This window comes from Apaloderma vittatum, unplaced genomic scaffold, assembly GCF_000703405.1.
Source record: "Apaloderma vittatum isolate BGI_N311 unplaced genomic scaffold, ASM70340v1 scaffold3920, whole genome shotgun sequence".
Lineage (NCBI taxonomy): Eukaryota > Metazoa > Chordata > Aves > Trogoniformes > Trogonidae > Apaloderma > Apaloderma vittatum.
The window spans coordinates 21,141-38,447 of record NW_009693833.1 but is presented as its reverse complement, the minus strand read 5'-3'; the positions used below and the strand labels follow the sequence as shown (position 1 = coordinate 38,447).

At 42.7% G+C, this 17,307-nt stretch overlaps 1 protein-coding gene across 1 annotated transcript in view; it reads right to left on the bottom strand.

The window, feature by feature from the left end:
- Positions 1-13,240: 13,240 nt before the first annotated feature.
- LOC104270605 (putative olfactory receptor 10AC1) overlaps positions 13,241-17,307 on the bottom strand; it is a gene marked incomplete at its 3' end in the record, with an annotated part of 8,163 nt that continues 4,096 nt past the window's right edge. Inside the window, exon 2 of the mRNA XM_009865018.1 lies at positions 13,241-14,168. Coding sequence (XP_009863320.1) covers positions 13,241-14,168 — 928 coding nt within the window. The remainder of the gene's footprint in view (positions 14,169-17,307) is intronic.

Genomic DNA, 17,307 nt, shown 5'->3' with positions numbered 1-17,307 from the left:
AGGGGCCCCTGCCCAGCGCCCGCCTCCGCCCCCGGCAACCCCCGAGGCGCCCCGACGACTTTTAGAGATTAAAAGAGCCCAAATAGAGCTGCCTTGGAGACTGCTCGGGCCCAATTCTTCCTGTGTTAATGTGGCTAACACTACCGAGCAGTCCTTGCCGCAGGTATTTAGGAAGTCCAGCCGCACGTAATGCCAACAGCCCCCAAGCTGTGACGCCCATGCGACTTTATCAGACAGAATTGCTGTTTTTCTTTCAGTAAGCTCCTCATCATCCGTGGAGAATGCCTGCTTTTCATTTAAAAAATCGTGGGAGGCGAACTGAGCCAGAAGGATTCTTTCTCTATCTAGGGAGACCCCATGGAACTCCTAGTTTCTTTGTCAAGGGCCGTAAATATGAAAGAACTTGCTTTTGTTGTATGTTTTCTGCCATTCATCATATATCCCACCCATACACTGCTATTACACCCCTCTCTGTAATACAGATGGTGTTATTCCTCCACTTGCTGTAAGGCTGCATTCCTCCTGATCTCTTCCTCCTCCTCCCCAAGGAAGGCTAAAGAAAGGCCCTTGACAGGTTGCCTAGAGAAGCTGGGGGATCTCCACCCTTGTTCCAGACTCACCATGACACAGCCATGAGCGATTTATCTACCTCTGGAGTCAACCCTGCTGTGAGCAAGGGTTGGGTTACAGACCTCCTGAGGTCCCTGCATCTAAATCTTTCAGTAAGTTCTGTGATTCTCTAACCATATGTCTTGGGAAACCAAAATTTATCCCAATTAGTTTGAACACAGGCAGGAAAAAACTGAGAGTAAATACTTAAAATCCTAAGCTTTCAATTTTACATAGCACATGGAGTGAACTATCAGTACAAGTAACTCAAATGTTAATGTCATTCAGAGTGGTTATATCTTAAATTTACTCCAGTTTAATCCTGTCTAAAATGCTCTTTCTCAGTCTATGGTGCTCTCAAATCTCTATGCTTACCTTTCCTCGACATTTGAATTACTCCCTTGCTGCACCGTTATAAGTTTCTTTGTCTACATCTCATACATTGAGTTTGCCCTAGTGGAATGTATCCATTTCAGTCTTCATTTGTACCACACTATGCCTTCTTCAGTCTATGATGTAACAGTAGGGAAGGTGGAACCATGGCTAATTTCTTTGTGACTTGACAACATAAGCAAGGCCTACATAGACATGAAATGTGAAAGAACCATTTGGACCTGGAGGGAAAGACTCTAGAGCAGCTTAAGAGCTCATACTATTCCTAAGGAAAAAAAAAAAAAATCAGTGTTGCAGCCTTACACTCAATTACTCAGGGCTACCCTAGCGGACATCTGTAGAATCTCAGAAGTGCCAAAGTTCTGTGTGAAGAACCTGGGAATGCTCTGTCTCTGTTACATTAGTGGGCAGACACTCAGGATGTTTGATCTAAGCTACATGGAACAGGCAGGAACAGATTTACTAGGGCTTATTAAAGAATCATAGGATTGTAGAATGATTTGGGTTGGAAGGGACTTCAATGACCATCTAGTTCCACCCCCCCTGCCACAGCAGGGACATCTCCCACTAGATCAGGTTGCTCAGTGCTCCATCCAGCCTGGCCTTGAACACTTCTAGGGATGGAGCATCCACACCCTCCCTGGGCAACCTCTTCCAGTGCCTCACCACCCTCAGGGTAAAGAACTTCTTCCTTATATCTAGTGTAAACCTACGCTCTTGCAGCTTCCACCCATTACCCCTCATCCTCTTACTACAGGCCCCTGTAAAAAGTCCCTACTTGGCCTTCTTGTAGGCCCCTTCAGGTACTGGAAGGACACTGTAAGGTCTCCCCAGAGCCTTCTCTTCTCCAGGCTGAATAGCCTCAACTCTCTCAGCCTGTCCTCATAGGAGAGGTGCTCCAGCCCCTGATCATCTCTGTGGCCCTCCTCTGGACCTGCTCCAACAGATCCACATCCCTCTTGTGGTGGGGACTCCAGAGCTGGATGCAGTATGTGGTGGGGTCTCAGAAGAGCAGAGTAGAGGGGCAGAATCACCTCTGTTCACCTGCGGGCCACACTTTTTTTGATGCAGCCCAGGATACGGCTGGCTTTTAGCGCACATTGCTGGCTCATGTTGAGTGCCTTATCAATCAGCATCCTCACATCTTTCTCTGCAGGGCTGCTCTCAATCCACTCATCTCTCACCCTGTGTTCGTGCTTGGGATTGCCCCAACCCAGGTGCAGGACGTGTCGAGCTTCCTGAGTTTGCCCTGCCCCCACCTCTCAAGCCTGTCAGCGTCCCTCTGGATGGCATCCCTTCCCTCCAGCGTATTGACTGCACCACACAACTTTGTGTCATCATCAAACTTGCTGAGGGTGCACTCGAAACCACTGTCCCTGTCACCGACAAAGATATTAAATAGTACTGGTCCCGGTACTAATCACCGAGAGACACCACTTGTCACTGGTCTCCACTTGGACGTTGAACCATGGACTGCAGCTTTTTGATTGTGATCTTCCAGCCAGTTCCTTATCCACCAAATGGTCCATCCATCAAATCCATGTCTTTTCTACTTGGAGACCAGGATGTTGTGCAGGACAGTGTTGAAGGCCTTGCACAAGTCCAGGCAGATGACATCAGTTGCTCTTCCCTTTTCAGTTGATTGTGTTACTTCATCATAAAAAGCCACCAGATTTGTCAGGCAGGATTTTCCCGTGGTGAAGCCATGTTGGTTGCCACCAATCACCTCCACATTTTCCATGTGCCATATCTGAGCCTTCAGAAGGATCTACTCCATGATCTTGCCAGGCACAGAGGTGAGACTGACTGGCCTGTAGTAGCATGGGTCTTCCTTTTTCTCCTTTTTGAAAATGGAGGTGATGTTTCCTCTTTTCCAGTCAGTAGGGACTTCACCAGACTGCCATGACCTCTCAGATATGATGGAAAACAGCCTAGCAACTTCATCTGCCACTTCCCTCAGGACCCGTGGATGAATCTCATCAGGTCCCATGGACTTGTGCAACTTCAGGTTCTTTAAATGGTCTCGAACCTGATCTTCACTTACAGTGGGCGGATTTTCCTTCTCCCAGCCCCTGCCTTCACCTTCTACAACCTGGACAGTGTGGCTAGAGCCCTTGCCGGTGAAGACTGAGGCAAAGCAGTCATTGAGAACCTCTGCCCTCTCCATAAGCTTCGTGACCAGCTCTCCTATTCCCTTCCTGAGAGGGGCCACATCTTCCCTAGCCTTCCTTTTATTATTGACATGCCTGTAAAAGTTTTTCTTGTTACCCTGATGTCCCTGGCTAGATTTAATTCTGTATGGGCTTTAGCTTTCCTAACCTGATCTCTGGCTGCTTGGACCACTTCCTTGTATTCTTCCCAGTCTACCTGTCGTTTCATCCACTTCCTGTAAATTCTCTTTTTATCTTTAAGTGTGTCCAGGAGCTTCTTGTCCATTCATGCAGGCCTCCTGACATTGTTGCCTGCCTTTCTCTTTTTTGGAATGCATTGCCCCTGGGCATGGAGAAGCTGTTCCTTGATTATGGACCAGCTTTCTTGGGCCACTCTTCCCTTCAGGGCTTCATCCCATGGTACTCCACTAAGCAGATGCCTGAAGAGGTCAAAGTCTGCTCTCTTGAAGTCCAGGGTGGCGAGCTTGCTGTGTACTCTCCTTGTTGCCCTGAGGATCATGAATTCTAGCATTTCATGGTCACTGCAACCAAGACTTCCCTTAAACTTCACATTTTCCAGCCCCTGCTTGTTGGTGAGAACAAGGTCCAGCATGACATCCCTTCTCGTTGGTTCCCCTGCCACTTGGAAAAGGTAATTGTAATCAGTGCATTTCAGGAATCTCCTGGATTGCTGGTGCCCTGCTGTGCCATCCTTCTAACAAAAATTCTGGGTGATTGAAGTCCCCCATGAGGATCAGGGCTTGTGAACATGAAGCTGCTCCTATCTGTCTATAAAGGGCCTTATCTGCTCGATTTTCTTGGTCAGGTGGCCTGTAGCAGACCCCCACTGTGATATCACCTTCCTCTGCTTTTTCTCTAACCCTGACCCATAAACTCTCAGTCAGCTCCTCATCCATCCCCATGCCAGGCTCCATGGATTCCAGCCAGTCATTGACAGAGCAGGTGACACCCCCTCGCCTTCTCCCCTGCCTGTCTTTCCTAAAGAGCCTGTATCCATCTATTCCTGCACTCCAGTCACAGGAGCCATCCCACCACATCTCCATGATGCCTATAACCTTGTAGACACGCACACATCTCTTAACTCCTCTTGTTTGTTCCCCATGCTCCGTGCATTTGCACAGAGGCATTGAAGTGGGGCTACTATTGAAGCTGACTTACCAGCTGGAATGCTTCCTGGCTGGAATCTGTTAACTGGCATTTCATGTGCTCTCTCACTGGCCTGCTATCCATCCCTGGAGCCAGGGCATCTATTTCCAGCACTGGCCTCAAAATGGGATGGATTGGGAATCCTCTCCTCCAACAAATCTAGTTTAAAGTCCTCCTAACTAGATTGACTAATCTTTGTTGAACATGGCCTAAAAAAAATTGACTTTCTTTTTCTCCCCCTTGTTAGTGTTGGCTGATGTGGTTCAGAAACTGGGGAATTCCAGATGATAATGGTCAGAAATTGAACATGATGCTTTACTATTTTGTGGATTGGAGTTCACCTACTGTAGATCCCAGTAAGAATGTGTAAGAATGATAGTCAAGCAAAACAATATAAGGTTACAGAAAGATCAAGATCTGCAGCCAATCTATAAACAAGTGGAAGCATAAAAAAGTAGAACTCCCAAATGCCTAGAACTTTATTGATATCTGTAAAACCTCTGCTGCATTGCTTTGCCATGTGTCCTCTGCACCAAAATAAAGATCCAAAGGTAAAAAGGGGGAATCTACACAGAGCCTGTACCCAGTACAGTAGAGTACTACATGTGAATTATTCATACAGGTCTGCTGAGTATTTCGTTGACAGGATCCTTTGCTTTTGCGTTACAAGATTGGATTTTGTCTTTGTAAAGTGTTAGACAAAACTAATTCCCTGAGCACCTCGTGCAAAAAAAAAATATCTGAAATAACTTAGTTTCAAAAAAACCTTTATAACTGTATTCTATGATTCTCTTATTCACACCCCCACAACATTTTCACTGTTGTGACTTCCAAGTGAGCTTCCCATCTCTGGCATGCTTTTTGGTGGCAAGAAGATAACTGCATCTTTTAAACTCACTCTCAGCAAGTCTTGAGGTTGAATCTCATTCTGTGTTTCTAGTCCTTCTGAGTATTTCTGAATCACAGGGCATATTTCTTCCTTCCATTTCCCAGTATCCTATTTTGTGTGTCACTGGGATTAGGTATCTAGCTGGAAAACATCACTACACAACACACCTGGGCTTTCCTCCTACAGATATGTGGGCTTGTGGTGAGAAAAGTGAGGAGGAATGGTATGCACCAGGCCTTGTCTTCATATAGTGTTGGGACAGTCAAAGGGCACTCCCAAGACTGAGCTGGGACGTGCTTCTTTTGAACTACAGTTCAGACAGAACTCTTTCATATGTTTCTTATAAATTGTTTACTGTTTTTGTTGCTCCTCACATTTTAGAAAGAGCTATGAGTTTCAACATTGTGCTTCTAGATGATGAATGAAAACAAACGCAGAACGAATCTCTAGAGTTCCTCACTTGGTATCACTTTGCAAACTATCAAAGCATCCCTTTGGTATTGGTGACTGAAATCTGTGCATCTTGAACAGGCTTTCAGTAAGGTGTTGTAGTAACATAGATGTATAGGACTCCCAGGGGTCTTCATCACATTCTGCAACAAGCCCCACTTCAGTCTAGAGGAGGAACTTACCTTTGTTCTGTGGGCTCTGATTCACTCCTTTTATCCACTATCTATGCATCTTCTAAGAAAAATCTGTGACAGCTATGTAGATCATAGTGGACGCTGTTTCAATGTTTCATTCGCTGGGAAGAATTTGTGCTCTGTCTCTTAGTTCCATGACCACAGTTTAATATTCTCATGTGTTCTCTTGTGTCTTGGAAAGTGTTCTGGCTCTACTCCACCAGCAATTATCTTAGAATATTTCAAACAACTGATTTCAGACAGTCTTTCTGCAGAAAATAGACTCCTACCATCTAGTGGTTTAAGCTGTTAAATAAGTTTTGTATGTGGACTTTTTCATTCGAACACTTAGGCGTTAGTTTGAGTAAGTAGTACAAAGGAGCACAAGTGACTCCTCTTGATCACGCTTAGCTTAGAGGCTTGAGGACTTGACTGCACAAGTAGTCAAGCTGGTTATCTTTCTCCCCTGAGAATAATAACAAGGGGAAGGGAACAAATGAAGCTGATAGAGACAGGGTGTAGATTTGAGGTTTCATTCCCAGTTGAAGCAGGGGGCACTCGCTCACTCTTCCTCACATATCCAGAGAGAAACACCCTTGGAGATGTACAGGATTTGCCTGAACAAAGCCCTGAACAAACTGACACAGCTTTGGCCTTAATCCTGCTGTGAGTAGATATTGGGGCTAAAGACCTCCAGTAGTCCCTTCCCACTTTAATATTTTTCTGTTCATTGCAGGTAGATGAATAATCGTGTCTTCTTGCCACCAGGAATGTAGACAGCTCCTTACCTGGGCTCCAGTGAAAATGGGAGGGCAGCTTCTCATATGTGTTCTTCACTTCGCAAAGGTGGCATACTAGTGGACATGGACATGGACTAGAAGTCCAGTATCCTTGCATAAAACACAACTTATTTGTTCATCAGCAATGTACTTATAGGTGTTTCCCCTGACTGAACACTTAATTAGGCACAGAAGCATATTTCCACTGTTGGCTGAACTGCAGGCTTTCTGACTTTTGTCTCTTGATAAGCTACCTTACACGTGGTTTGCCATGCAATTACTGGGCTTGCAAAAAAGAGCAAATTCAATGATCATACCATCCTGAAAATGAGGAGCAGGACCTTCTTTTTACCCAAAAATTACCTGAGAAAATTATCCTGCTTTCATGTCCCAGTTCTACTCCCCATGGTGGTCAAGTGGGTGTGGAGCCTAAGAGGTCCTGGCTACCTCAAGGTGCTGTGGCAGTAACGGAGATTGGCCCACCCCCCTCATCAGGACCACGTGTAGTTTAAGGGTGATGCAATCAGTTTTGCATGGTGATGGCTGGGAGCTTGTTTCTTTCCAAGTTAACACTTTTCGTCAACAATAAAGCCACAAGAGACTGAGAGACCTACTGCAAAAAGAAAAAAATGTAAGCAAAACAGGATTTCACTGACGTTACGATGCAACATTTTGGATAGACAAGTGGAAAGCAGTGTGAACCAAGCCATAATATAATCTGATTCACATTCCGATTCATAAAACTGCCTCAAGTGGTATAAGTTTGAGTCACAAGAGTTAGTTACTTTCTAATAGATGTTATAGCACATTATATACTTACAAATATACAATTATATACTTACAAATAAAAAATACAGTTCTACACTTACCACTCCTCTTCAAGAGCACATTCTTCCTGGGCATGTTTGAAGATATTTATTTATCTTGGTGGCATTAAGTTTTCACTTTTTTATTATTTCTATTACCGACTTCAGAAAAAAAAAAGAAGCAGGATTCAACTTGTCCTTCAGCATTACTAACACAATAGTATATATGATAAACATAATATTTGACACAGAAATCTGATTGCTAGTAGAGATGCTCATGACTTCTTCAACTAGGTCATAGAAAAATAGGATTATGATTTTTTTAGTCAATGAATCACAGCTCAAAATATAGGAATAGTAGTCTCTGCATTGCATACATATCCCTCTGTAATTTGTGATTCGTTCATGTTTTCTAGTTGTTCTTTCTTGGATTAATTATGCTTCAGTGTGAAAATACTCCACCAAACATTGAAAAAAATCACTAGCATTAATAACATGCAGTAAGCAGCCATATGACTAGTTACTTTCATAATGTGATTTTAAATTTCCTTTTTCTACACTGACAGCTGAATGTGTGAGTTAATCAATCTCCTAATTTCTTGAGGATTTTTAACAGGCATTTTAAAGCTCTTATGCCTGTTACAAATCTGCAGTTGTTTTTATGGTCCTCTTCTTAGCAAATTACGGTTGACTCCACAATTTAAACACAATAAGCTTGTCCATACTTCTTGCCATTGTGGCTTAATAATGCTGTTGTAGTGTTGCTGTCCTGCACAGAAATTAAATAGTTGACCCTGGTCACTGTGTTAACAACTTATGTTCATCCTGAGTGGTTTCAATGTTGACATCAGGAGAGCATGTTTGAAACAGACACCTCACTGTCTTGCAGATGGAAAGAGGACATTGATTGTAGTAATATCTTCCCAACTCACTGTCGGATCTATTCTCAGTTCAGCTTCTCGCTTGATTTTTGGAACTTGAGCTCTTAATTAAATCAAAACAAGAAAACTAAAATGAATGCTAAGAGCAACTGTACACCAAAACCATAATGAAACATGACACAAATTTTAGAAGACCTGATTTTAAGCAGTGACTAGGCTAGAGGCCATATGCTGCTGAGCCCTCTGGTCTTTCCTCAGCTTTACATACTGATTTGTAGAACCAGTCAGTCTTATATCTTTACATACCAATTTGTAAAACCAGACTGTCTCATATCTTTGCACTTAGGCAGGTAAAGCCAAGGGCACATGCTGAGTGGGTACTGACCTTCCCATGCTCACTTCTGACTGGACTTGTCTAGAAGACAACTGGGCACGTCATGATCTTCAGAACCAAGAGCTTTAGGTTAGGGATACAATGCTGCTTTTACTAACAGCAGCTTCAGTCACCCTTTTGATAGGGAGATGATTGCAGGGCGAAGTGAAACTGGCTCTGAAACCAACCAGCTGGCATGGAGCTTTACCTCATTCCTCAACTCCATTTTGGTCTTCTGATGATTTCTTGTCCTATGTTCCTGGTTACTTCCTGAGGCGGTCTGTTAAAGGGGATTTAAAGCATGGTCAACAACACAGTTGGAAAAAAATAAAAATCTTTTAGAGTCTAGAAACTTTTTATTCTGAGGGGAAAGGCAGATTATTAAAGCGTATTTGTTCCCCATTAGCCTGTATTTAGGGCTATGGACTTTATTTTTTGTATCATTTTAGAGCCTATCAGATTTTGTATGCTGCATAAGTAATTTCATATAATGGCACAACATAGTGTCAGGAAAGAGGCCATCCCTCTTGATTCTGTAAATCTTCTCTCTAGAAATATCTGCAAGAGAGACTCCTGTAGCATTCTAATTTTTATCGTAGTGAAGTCAATATCTCTACTGCCCTTGGCATGTTGAACGATGAACATCAGGAAAAGAGCAGCCTTTTCTCCATAAAGCAAATCACCATCTTTTATAACTTCTCACCCTCATGATATTAAAGGCCACTTTCTAGGTTTAATCCTATCCTTTCATCAATTTTTAATGGCTACAACTCCATTGTTGTAAAAAGCTGTATTAATTTCACTTGATGCTTTCCTTCTGCTTCAGATCAAAAGGCAAAAGAAGCTATTTGGGTAGATATAGGATTATCTGCAGGTTTGCTAAGATTTTTAAAGAATCTAAAAGAAGAGAGTCAGGTGGACTCACTTTCTATGTAAGCCAAAATGGATAGGCTGTGATAACACTACTTTGTCAGAGGGAGGTAAATGTGCTGGAACTTCTTCCATGCTCGTAAAATTGGACTTCCATCAGGATTTCAACTTCCCTAACCCATTACAGAAGAACATTCCCTTAGTACACTTTTTGTATTTAAACTCCTAGAAGAGTAAGGAAATATTTTTAATGCAAGTGCATGTAATTCTTTTAGGAAATTGATTATATATAGGAACAATTTTTAGGAAATATCTTACCTGGATTGCCAGCAAAACATGACAGTGTACAAATGAAAAAGGGAGATTTCACTAGTTTCTCTACACTGAAAATATTATTTCACTGGTACCCTACCAGTGTCAGTGGTACTGGTAGGTAGCACTCAAGATACCACCTTGAAGTATCTCCTTGAGTGAAGGTACCTCTTTGAATGGCATGTACTATTCAGAGGACTGGACCTTGAGTAATCTGAACGTTATTCAACGTCTCTGCCATTGTTCTTCAAACTGTCTGCATTTTTGAGCACATGGACGGCACTGATGTGATCTTACAGGCTTCCCGGTTGAGCTCTGGTGCTCAACTGATGAGCTCTGTGTTCTCATCCAGTGCCTTGCTCAGGGCAGCCTTTGCAAAATTAATTCCAAGGATGAAGACTCTGGTTTTCTGTCTATGTAAATCATGAAGGGATTCTTAGAGATGTCCTAGCTGGTTGGAAAACTTCATAACACCTGTATTTGCCAGATCTCAGGCCTCTGCAAATTTGGGGATGTAGGCATTCTTCATGCAGGAAAGGACAGGACCATTTGTGGAATAGAGATGCCCAACTGTACTCATACACTGGGTGTATGATGCCAAATCCAGTTATGATGCCCACGGCGAGATCTTTGCCCTGTCCATCTTTGGTTAGAGGTAGAATATGCATTTGTCTAACTCTACACTGCTTGACTGGATCCTGCTGTTTCCTGTAAAGTTTTGAAAAGGACTTAGAAATTCTCTTTTATTTTAAAGCACTCATGCCCTGCATCGAGGATATTGTGGTCTTAATTCACCTGAGCACCCTCCAGCTCTCAGCATAAAGCGTATTGGGTCAACAGGACTGAAGTAACCACTTGTAAAGGTGGGTGGGGCTAGGTGAAAAAGGGATCTCAGGAAGCTCCTGGCAAGTGAAAAATAAAATTTAACAATAAAATGTTTCTGATGTGTCATGACTTCTTATCTCATAAGTTTCCCTCTTTCCACTCTCATCCCTGAGGTGTCTCTATAGATCTATATAGCAAAGCCATGCACATAACACAGCGCGGCATGGCAAGCGTGCGAGTGTGCTATGAGTGGATGTGGAAATACTGGTGGGGATAGGATGGTGGATAGTCTTGGACTTTGGGATGTCTCCTCACTCCAGGCATCTGCAAAGACATCGATCAGAAACAGAGTCTTCATAGAGAGCTTCCACCACCTGTGCTTCCCACACGTACCTCAGAACTAAAGGACTGGGAGTCTAGCCTGGCTGTTGTTTCAGTAATGTCATCCCTCCCAAAGGCCTCATCCGTATCCTTGCAGTGAAGAGAGGTCTGCCGAGGTGCCTCTGATCTGCAGTTGTTCACAAGGAACATCTCTAGTTTGGGACACAGCCCTGCTATCTTCTCATAGCTAGCAGCAGATGGTAGTTATATCTCTACTATCCCATTCCCATACCTGCTAGAAACATGTCAACGTCTCCACCAAGGTTTGGATCAGTATTATAAACCTCAGGGTATTTCTGTCCCTTAGTTTTATTGTCAGGTCTTTGAGCATATCAATGCTTCCGAGAAAACAGGTTAGAAAACTCCGCTGTATAATCCTGATAATCTCAGAAGCGACCTCTGGAGGTCTCTAGTCCAGCCCACTGGCAGTCCGGCAGGATTAGCTTCACAGCTTGATTTGACTTGACAGAATTTGAAATTGATGCTTCAGTTTTGCCCTAAGCTCATTACAGTTATTTACTTTCTTTAAATCCTTTAATGGTATTTGATTCAAACTAATGTACTTCTAAAGTACTTTTCTATGAGTAACTAATACACTTTATCGAGACCCTACATTTCTCATTTTTGGAAGACCTGGCAGGTGATTAAAATGACTGCAACTTTGATCATTTTAAATAAAGCAGCTAAACCTTTGCTCACAGCAGTAATTAGGTATTCACTGACATGAGAGCCAGTATTCTCTGTGAGTGTTGTAGGCTGGTTAGACTGTCAACCTGAAGACAGCTTTTCATGTGAGTTTTAAATTCCACGTTTCTCTTTTGTCAGGTGGCTCCAAGTTAACTTCCTTAGTCACAGTGCCAATTTTTTACATTTAGTCGAATCCCGTTACCATGATTGTTAGTGATTGTAACCCAGAGAAAGCAAATACCACTCTGCTATCTCCATCTGCCAAGGAAGAGAGCTGAGGGCAAGTGAAGTGCTGAAATTCCTTTAGATTAGATAGAGAAACAGAAGCAAGCCTTTTAATTTTTTGTCAACAATTTGATATGTAGGAGGTGGGTTCTGGGCCTGTCTGGTACTGTAAGATCATGGGGGAGGGAAGTATTAAATAAAATAATGAAGTTGCTTCTTTTCCCCTATTTCTGTCCAAAATTCATCTTCCCTATTTTGTCTGAATCATCCTGTTCCGCCTACATGTAGTAAACACACAGACAAACACTGCTTTGCCCCTTTCAGAATTTTATGTCTGCTGCAGTCCAGCATGTGCTGTGATTCTCACTGATTTTACTAAAGAAATTGCAATAGCAGTAGCAGTGGTGGTATTAATCTTACAATTTCAACACTCCTCAGGCATCCTTATTTATATGATACAGTCTTTCCTAATAAAAGTCACATGATAAGACTAGTATCTTAACCTTTATGTTGCCATAGGAACAATCAAAACATAAAGCATCTTCCTGTAAAAGGAAAGATTACTTGCTGCAAAACAGGCGTAGGAAAGTCATATTCTTGACAAGTCCATGGCACTTTAATATTCATTATCTAGAATAATTCAAAGTAAGATGAGTTTACACTAATGATCTTTCTGCTTGTGATGGGAAGCTGAAGTGCAGCCTTCTGCTAAGTTTAGAGAAGACCACAACTTAATTTCCATTTCTTTCTAGACATGGGCTTTTTAGTTTTAACTTTCCAAAAACCTCTTTATGTTTCTTGTGCTGATAAATTTACCAGTCTATTTTTTTTTTCTTTTGACTTCCCCATTGCCAGTTTTTTCTTTCACCTTGATGGAAAAACAATTAAAGCAATACAGCAGCTTTAAATAGTTTTCTGTTCATCTTCTGATTGCTCTGAGATGACAATGAATGAAAACATGAGTATGTATGTGATCACAGAAGTGAGACCACAAATTGATCAAAGCTCTTCTTTCTCACAGATCATTAAAGCATTTCTTTTTAGGTAAGGTGTTAGGTTTGAGACGGGTTTTTTTTGCTTTTGGTTTTGGTTGTTGTTTTTTTTTTTAGCAGAGATGTCTTTTTGTCATAAATGTATTGATGCATGTTGAATTTTGCCTGGATATTTGCCGTAGTGAAATCTATGGAGAATCTGGTCCTAACATGATTATGGGGCTGTTTTTCAACAAGCACATGTTTGTTCTACTAAAATTTACCCCCCACACACATACCAGCTCTGATAGTATCCCAGTTCATCTGAGCTATTTTCTTCCTTCTCAACATTTTCCTGAGGGCCCCTCTGATTTCTGTGTTCCTCAGGCTATAAATGAGGGGATACAGTAATGGAGTAATGTTGGTGTAGACCAGAGACACCATCTTGTCTCGAGCTGGTGAGTAACTGGACTTGGGACGAATGTACATGAAGGTGGCACATCCATAGTGTAGCAAGGTGATGGCCAAGTGTGAAATGCAGGTGGAAAGGGCTTTGCCCCTTCCTCTGGAGGAAGTGACATGCAACAAAGCGGTGGCAATGCAGACATATGAGGTCAGGATTAAGAAGAAGGGAAGCAGCAGGAGGAGCACACAGGCAATCAGCAAGGGCAGCTCAGGGCTGTAAGTCTGTGTACAGGCCAGGTGCAGTACAGCAGGGACATCACAGAAGAAGTGGTTGATATGACGCGACTGACAGAAAGGTAAGCGGAAAACGGCCACTGTCAACCACAGGCCAACAGCAAAGCCCCCCAGACAGCATGCCACAGCCAGCCTGAGGCAGAGCCCCTCACTCATCACAGCCACGTAGTGAAGTGGCTGACAGATGGCAACGTAACGGTCGTACGACATGGCTACCAGGAGGAAGCATTCAGCCCCACCAAGCGCCACAAAAAAGTGCATCTGTGCAGCACAGCCTAGGAAAGAAATGGTGCTGCCATCCGCCATTATCAGGCTGAGGAGTGCCTTAGGGACAATGACTAAGGTATAGCAGAGCTCAATAACAGAGAGCTGACAGAGGAAGAAAAGCATGGGAGGGCGGGAAGGCTCCATAATCACTGCCATGAAGATCATCACGTTCCCTGCCAACGTGACCAAATGGACAATCAGAAAGATAAGGAAGAGGAGGACTCGCAGACAGAGCAGCTCGGAGAAGCCGAGCAGGAGGAACTCCATGGATGCATCAGTGCTCTTATTGTGCCTCTCTGCGCAGCCTTCACATCGCATCTACAGGGAGAGAAACAAAAGGGAGACAGTTGAATTTCACCTGATGCCTGACTATCTGTTCGGTATGAGAAACAATATTGCAGTACTGCGGAACCAGTGTAGTAAAGCTCATTGTGTGGGGACCAAGGCGATTTCATTTACAAACAAAACTGATTTCACTCAATCACGTCCAACATACTCTCAGACCCATAGTCTCACAACCACCAAGGTTCTTGTGTCCAAGTGATCTGCCCAGGATAATATACCATGACATTGATGACAAAGAATGTTGCCTGTTGGGTCTTCATCACTTCTTAGATGCTCTTAGATTGGTGGCCATGTGCAGGTTTTGAACATGCATTAGGTACCCTTTAGGAGGTGACACTGATTAGTCCCTCCATCCTGTCCTGCTTTTGAGAGTCATCATTGGACTCTACCTCCTGATCTGAGTGTCCTAAGCAGCTGCAGATGGGTGTGCTGAGATCTTGATGACCATCAACATCAAGGTCTCACAGACATACTGCTGCTGCTCCTTCTGGTGCTTCCGCTCCCAAACAGACCCATCCATTCTCTACTCACACCAATACTGCAGTGCTTTATGTCTGTGCCAGAAATGTCCAAGGACAACCAGACAGTGAGCTGGAGTTTATGCTCTACAATCTAACTGCAATTAATGGAAATTTGAGGTGTTTGCTGACTGGCTTCTCCCTTCCCCACGCTGGATCTGCCTCAAAGTTAATATGCAAACAGGGTTTCAGATGTAAGGGGTCAGTGATTAAACATGAAGATTCTAAAATTAGCTCTGACATTTTGGCTGTTTACATCTTTTTGCCCGGCTCAGCCATATGGCATCAGAGTTAAAGTAAAGAAACTTCCAAACTCGGAACTAAATATGTCTATGGCAATGTACGCTATGGAACAATTTTTTAAAGAAAATGCAAAGCTAATGCATTGAACTTAGGGAGAATGAGATCTTGCTTGTCACAGGAAGAATGAAAATTCCTAGGAATATGGAATGACGCAAAGCTGTTTATAAAGTTTTAGAAGAGATAAGGATGTAGGGAGCTACATGATAATAAATTACATATACTGGTCTGAGGTGAACAGTGCTCCTTGCTCATGTGTTCATCATGTAATGCAGTACTTACTACAAAGAACAAATCAAATTCCTTCTACACTTTACTGTAAGCCAGGAATAAAACCAGAGATTCCTTGAAGACTTCTGCTCAAATAAAAAATATAGCAATATTTTAAGGATGAAAGAAGATGGAAAATAAATATTCCAATGCCAAATAGAAGAGCAAATAGAAGGAATGGGAAGTTGATGGGAAAAATTATTAGTGGAGACAGGGATTTTCCTGTAAAGAAGACATCACAGAAAACTCCAGAAAAAAAAAAGAATAAAGTTGAGGAGGTGAATCTGATAAATATACACCTTTTCCTTTATTTTTGGTACTGCAAACACTGGAACTTGCTGCTCCAATGTGACTCGTGACCCAGTATCTCAGCAGGATTTAAAACATCTGGGGACTCAGGTGAATAATGAAAACATCCACTATTATATTACCTCAGGTACAAAATTAGGAATTAAAGCTCTGTGCTTCAGAGCAGAAGTCAGTAAAATGACTAAGTTAGGAAGAAATCTTACCTCAGGCTCCAAGAGAGAAAAATGGATAGTCAGTGAAGATCGAGAGGGAGCTCTTTAGAGAACACAGAGGGAGCAGTGATCCTGCAAAAGCAGGTAACTCAACGAGGACGACTGCTAGGCACTGTTCCCAGTGGTTGTAAAGGCATGGCTGACTCCTACATCCACTTTTTGCAGCTGCAGTACCTTTCCAACAGCTATTCTAAACAGTCTGGCTATAAAGCTGTTTTGATAACTTCACAGAAAACAGGAGCAACATGATCTCAAGAATGCGGATTCTTATCGCTGGGGACTGGCTGGCGTCCCTTGCTCCAAGTACTGAGAGGATTCTACTAAACACAACAAAGCTAAAGAGAGGGGAAGAAACTCGTGTTTCCCTTCCTTTCATTTGGACCTGATCACTTCAGTGACAACATACCGTCTCCGGGTTGGAAGATAAAGAAACAGAGACTTCTTTCTCTTGATGATATGCACAGTTCAGTCTGGGCTGAGATTCTCTTTCTTGCCTGCTCTGGGGTCCCTCTGGCTGTGAGTGTCCATAGAGTCGATGTTTTCTTTCAGCACTTCATAGTCATCCTCTCTTCTCTTCTGCAGGACCCAGTTCTTTATATACAGCATGACACAGAGGTCTTTCCTCTTCCCCGCTGTCTCTGCCCTCCCTGCATGAATGACAGGCAGCTCCCGTCCTCCCAAGTAAAGAGGGATTGCAGTTTTTTCTGTATATCAAGCAACAGAATGTAATTGCACCTAGGAAGGCAGTGTTGTAACACCCTCCTAGATGGCTCTCGCTCCTTTCACTGAAGCAGTTGGAAAGAGCTGATTATTCATTGGGCTGGTTTGTAACCCGAAATGGCAAGGATTTAATTAACAAAATGAATTGCTGCTCTCCTGTGGGTACTTTCAGTACAGAAACTCACACATAAAGGCAAAGGAAAACGGATATAAAAACTTTAAACTCATCTGTAGAACTGTGTGGGAGTTTTCACCAGTTCAGATGTTCCATTATTTCTTATTTACTCAGATGAAGTCACTGTTGAACAGTAGATAAGACCAAGATTATTTGCGCCCAATTTATTTTTATTACCATTGTTACATTAATTGCTGGCCACTTGTACTGAAATTATTAAAGAGATCTGTAGGTTTGTCTAAGTAGAAAAGAGAGGCAAAGTCAAGGTTTTTCATTGCTAAAATGGAACTGCTTTCCATTAACCCAGCTTGGCAGAAACATGTAAATATGGTACGCTAAGATTTTTCCTAGGACATGGTTTGGAGGAAGTATATCTTTCAAAATATTTTTCTATACTATTTTATCTATATGGCATAGTCATTTTGGGATGAAACTACCCCATGTATCAGTTCAGTGTGGGGACTAACAGCTCGGCAGAAAAGAACCTAGGCTTCCAGTGGACAGCAAGATGAAAATGAGCCAGGAAGAGGCAAGGAAGACCAGCCACATAC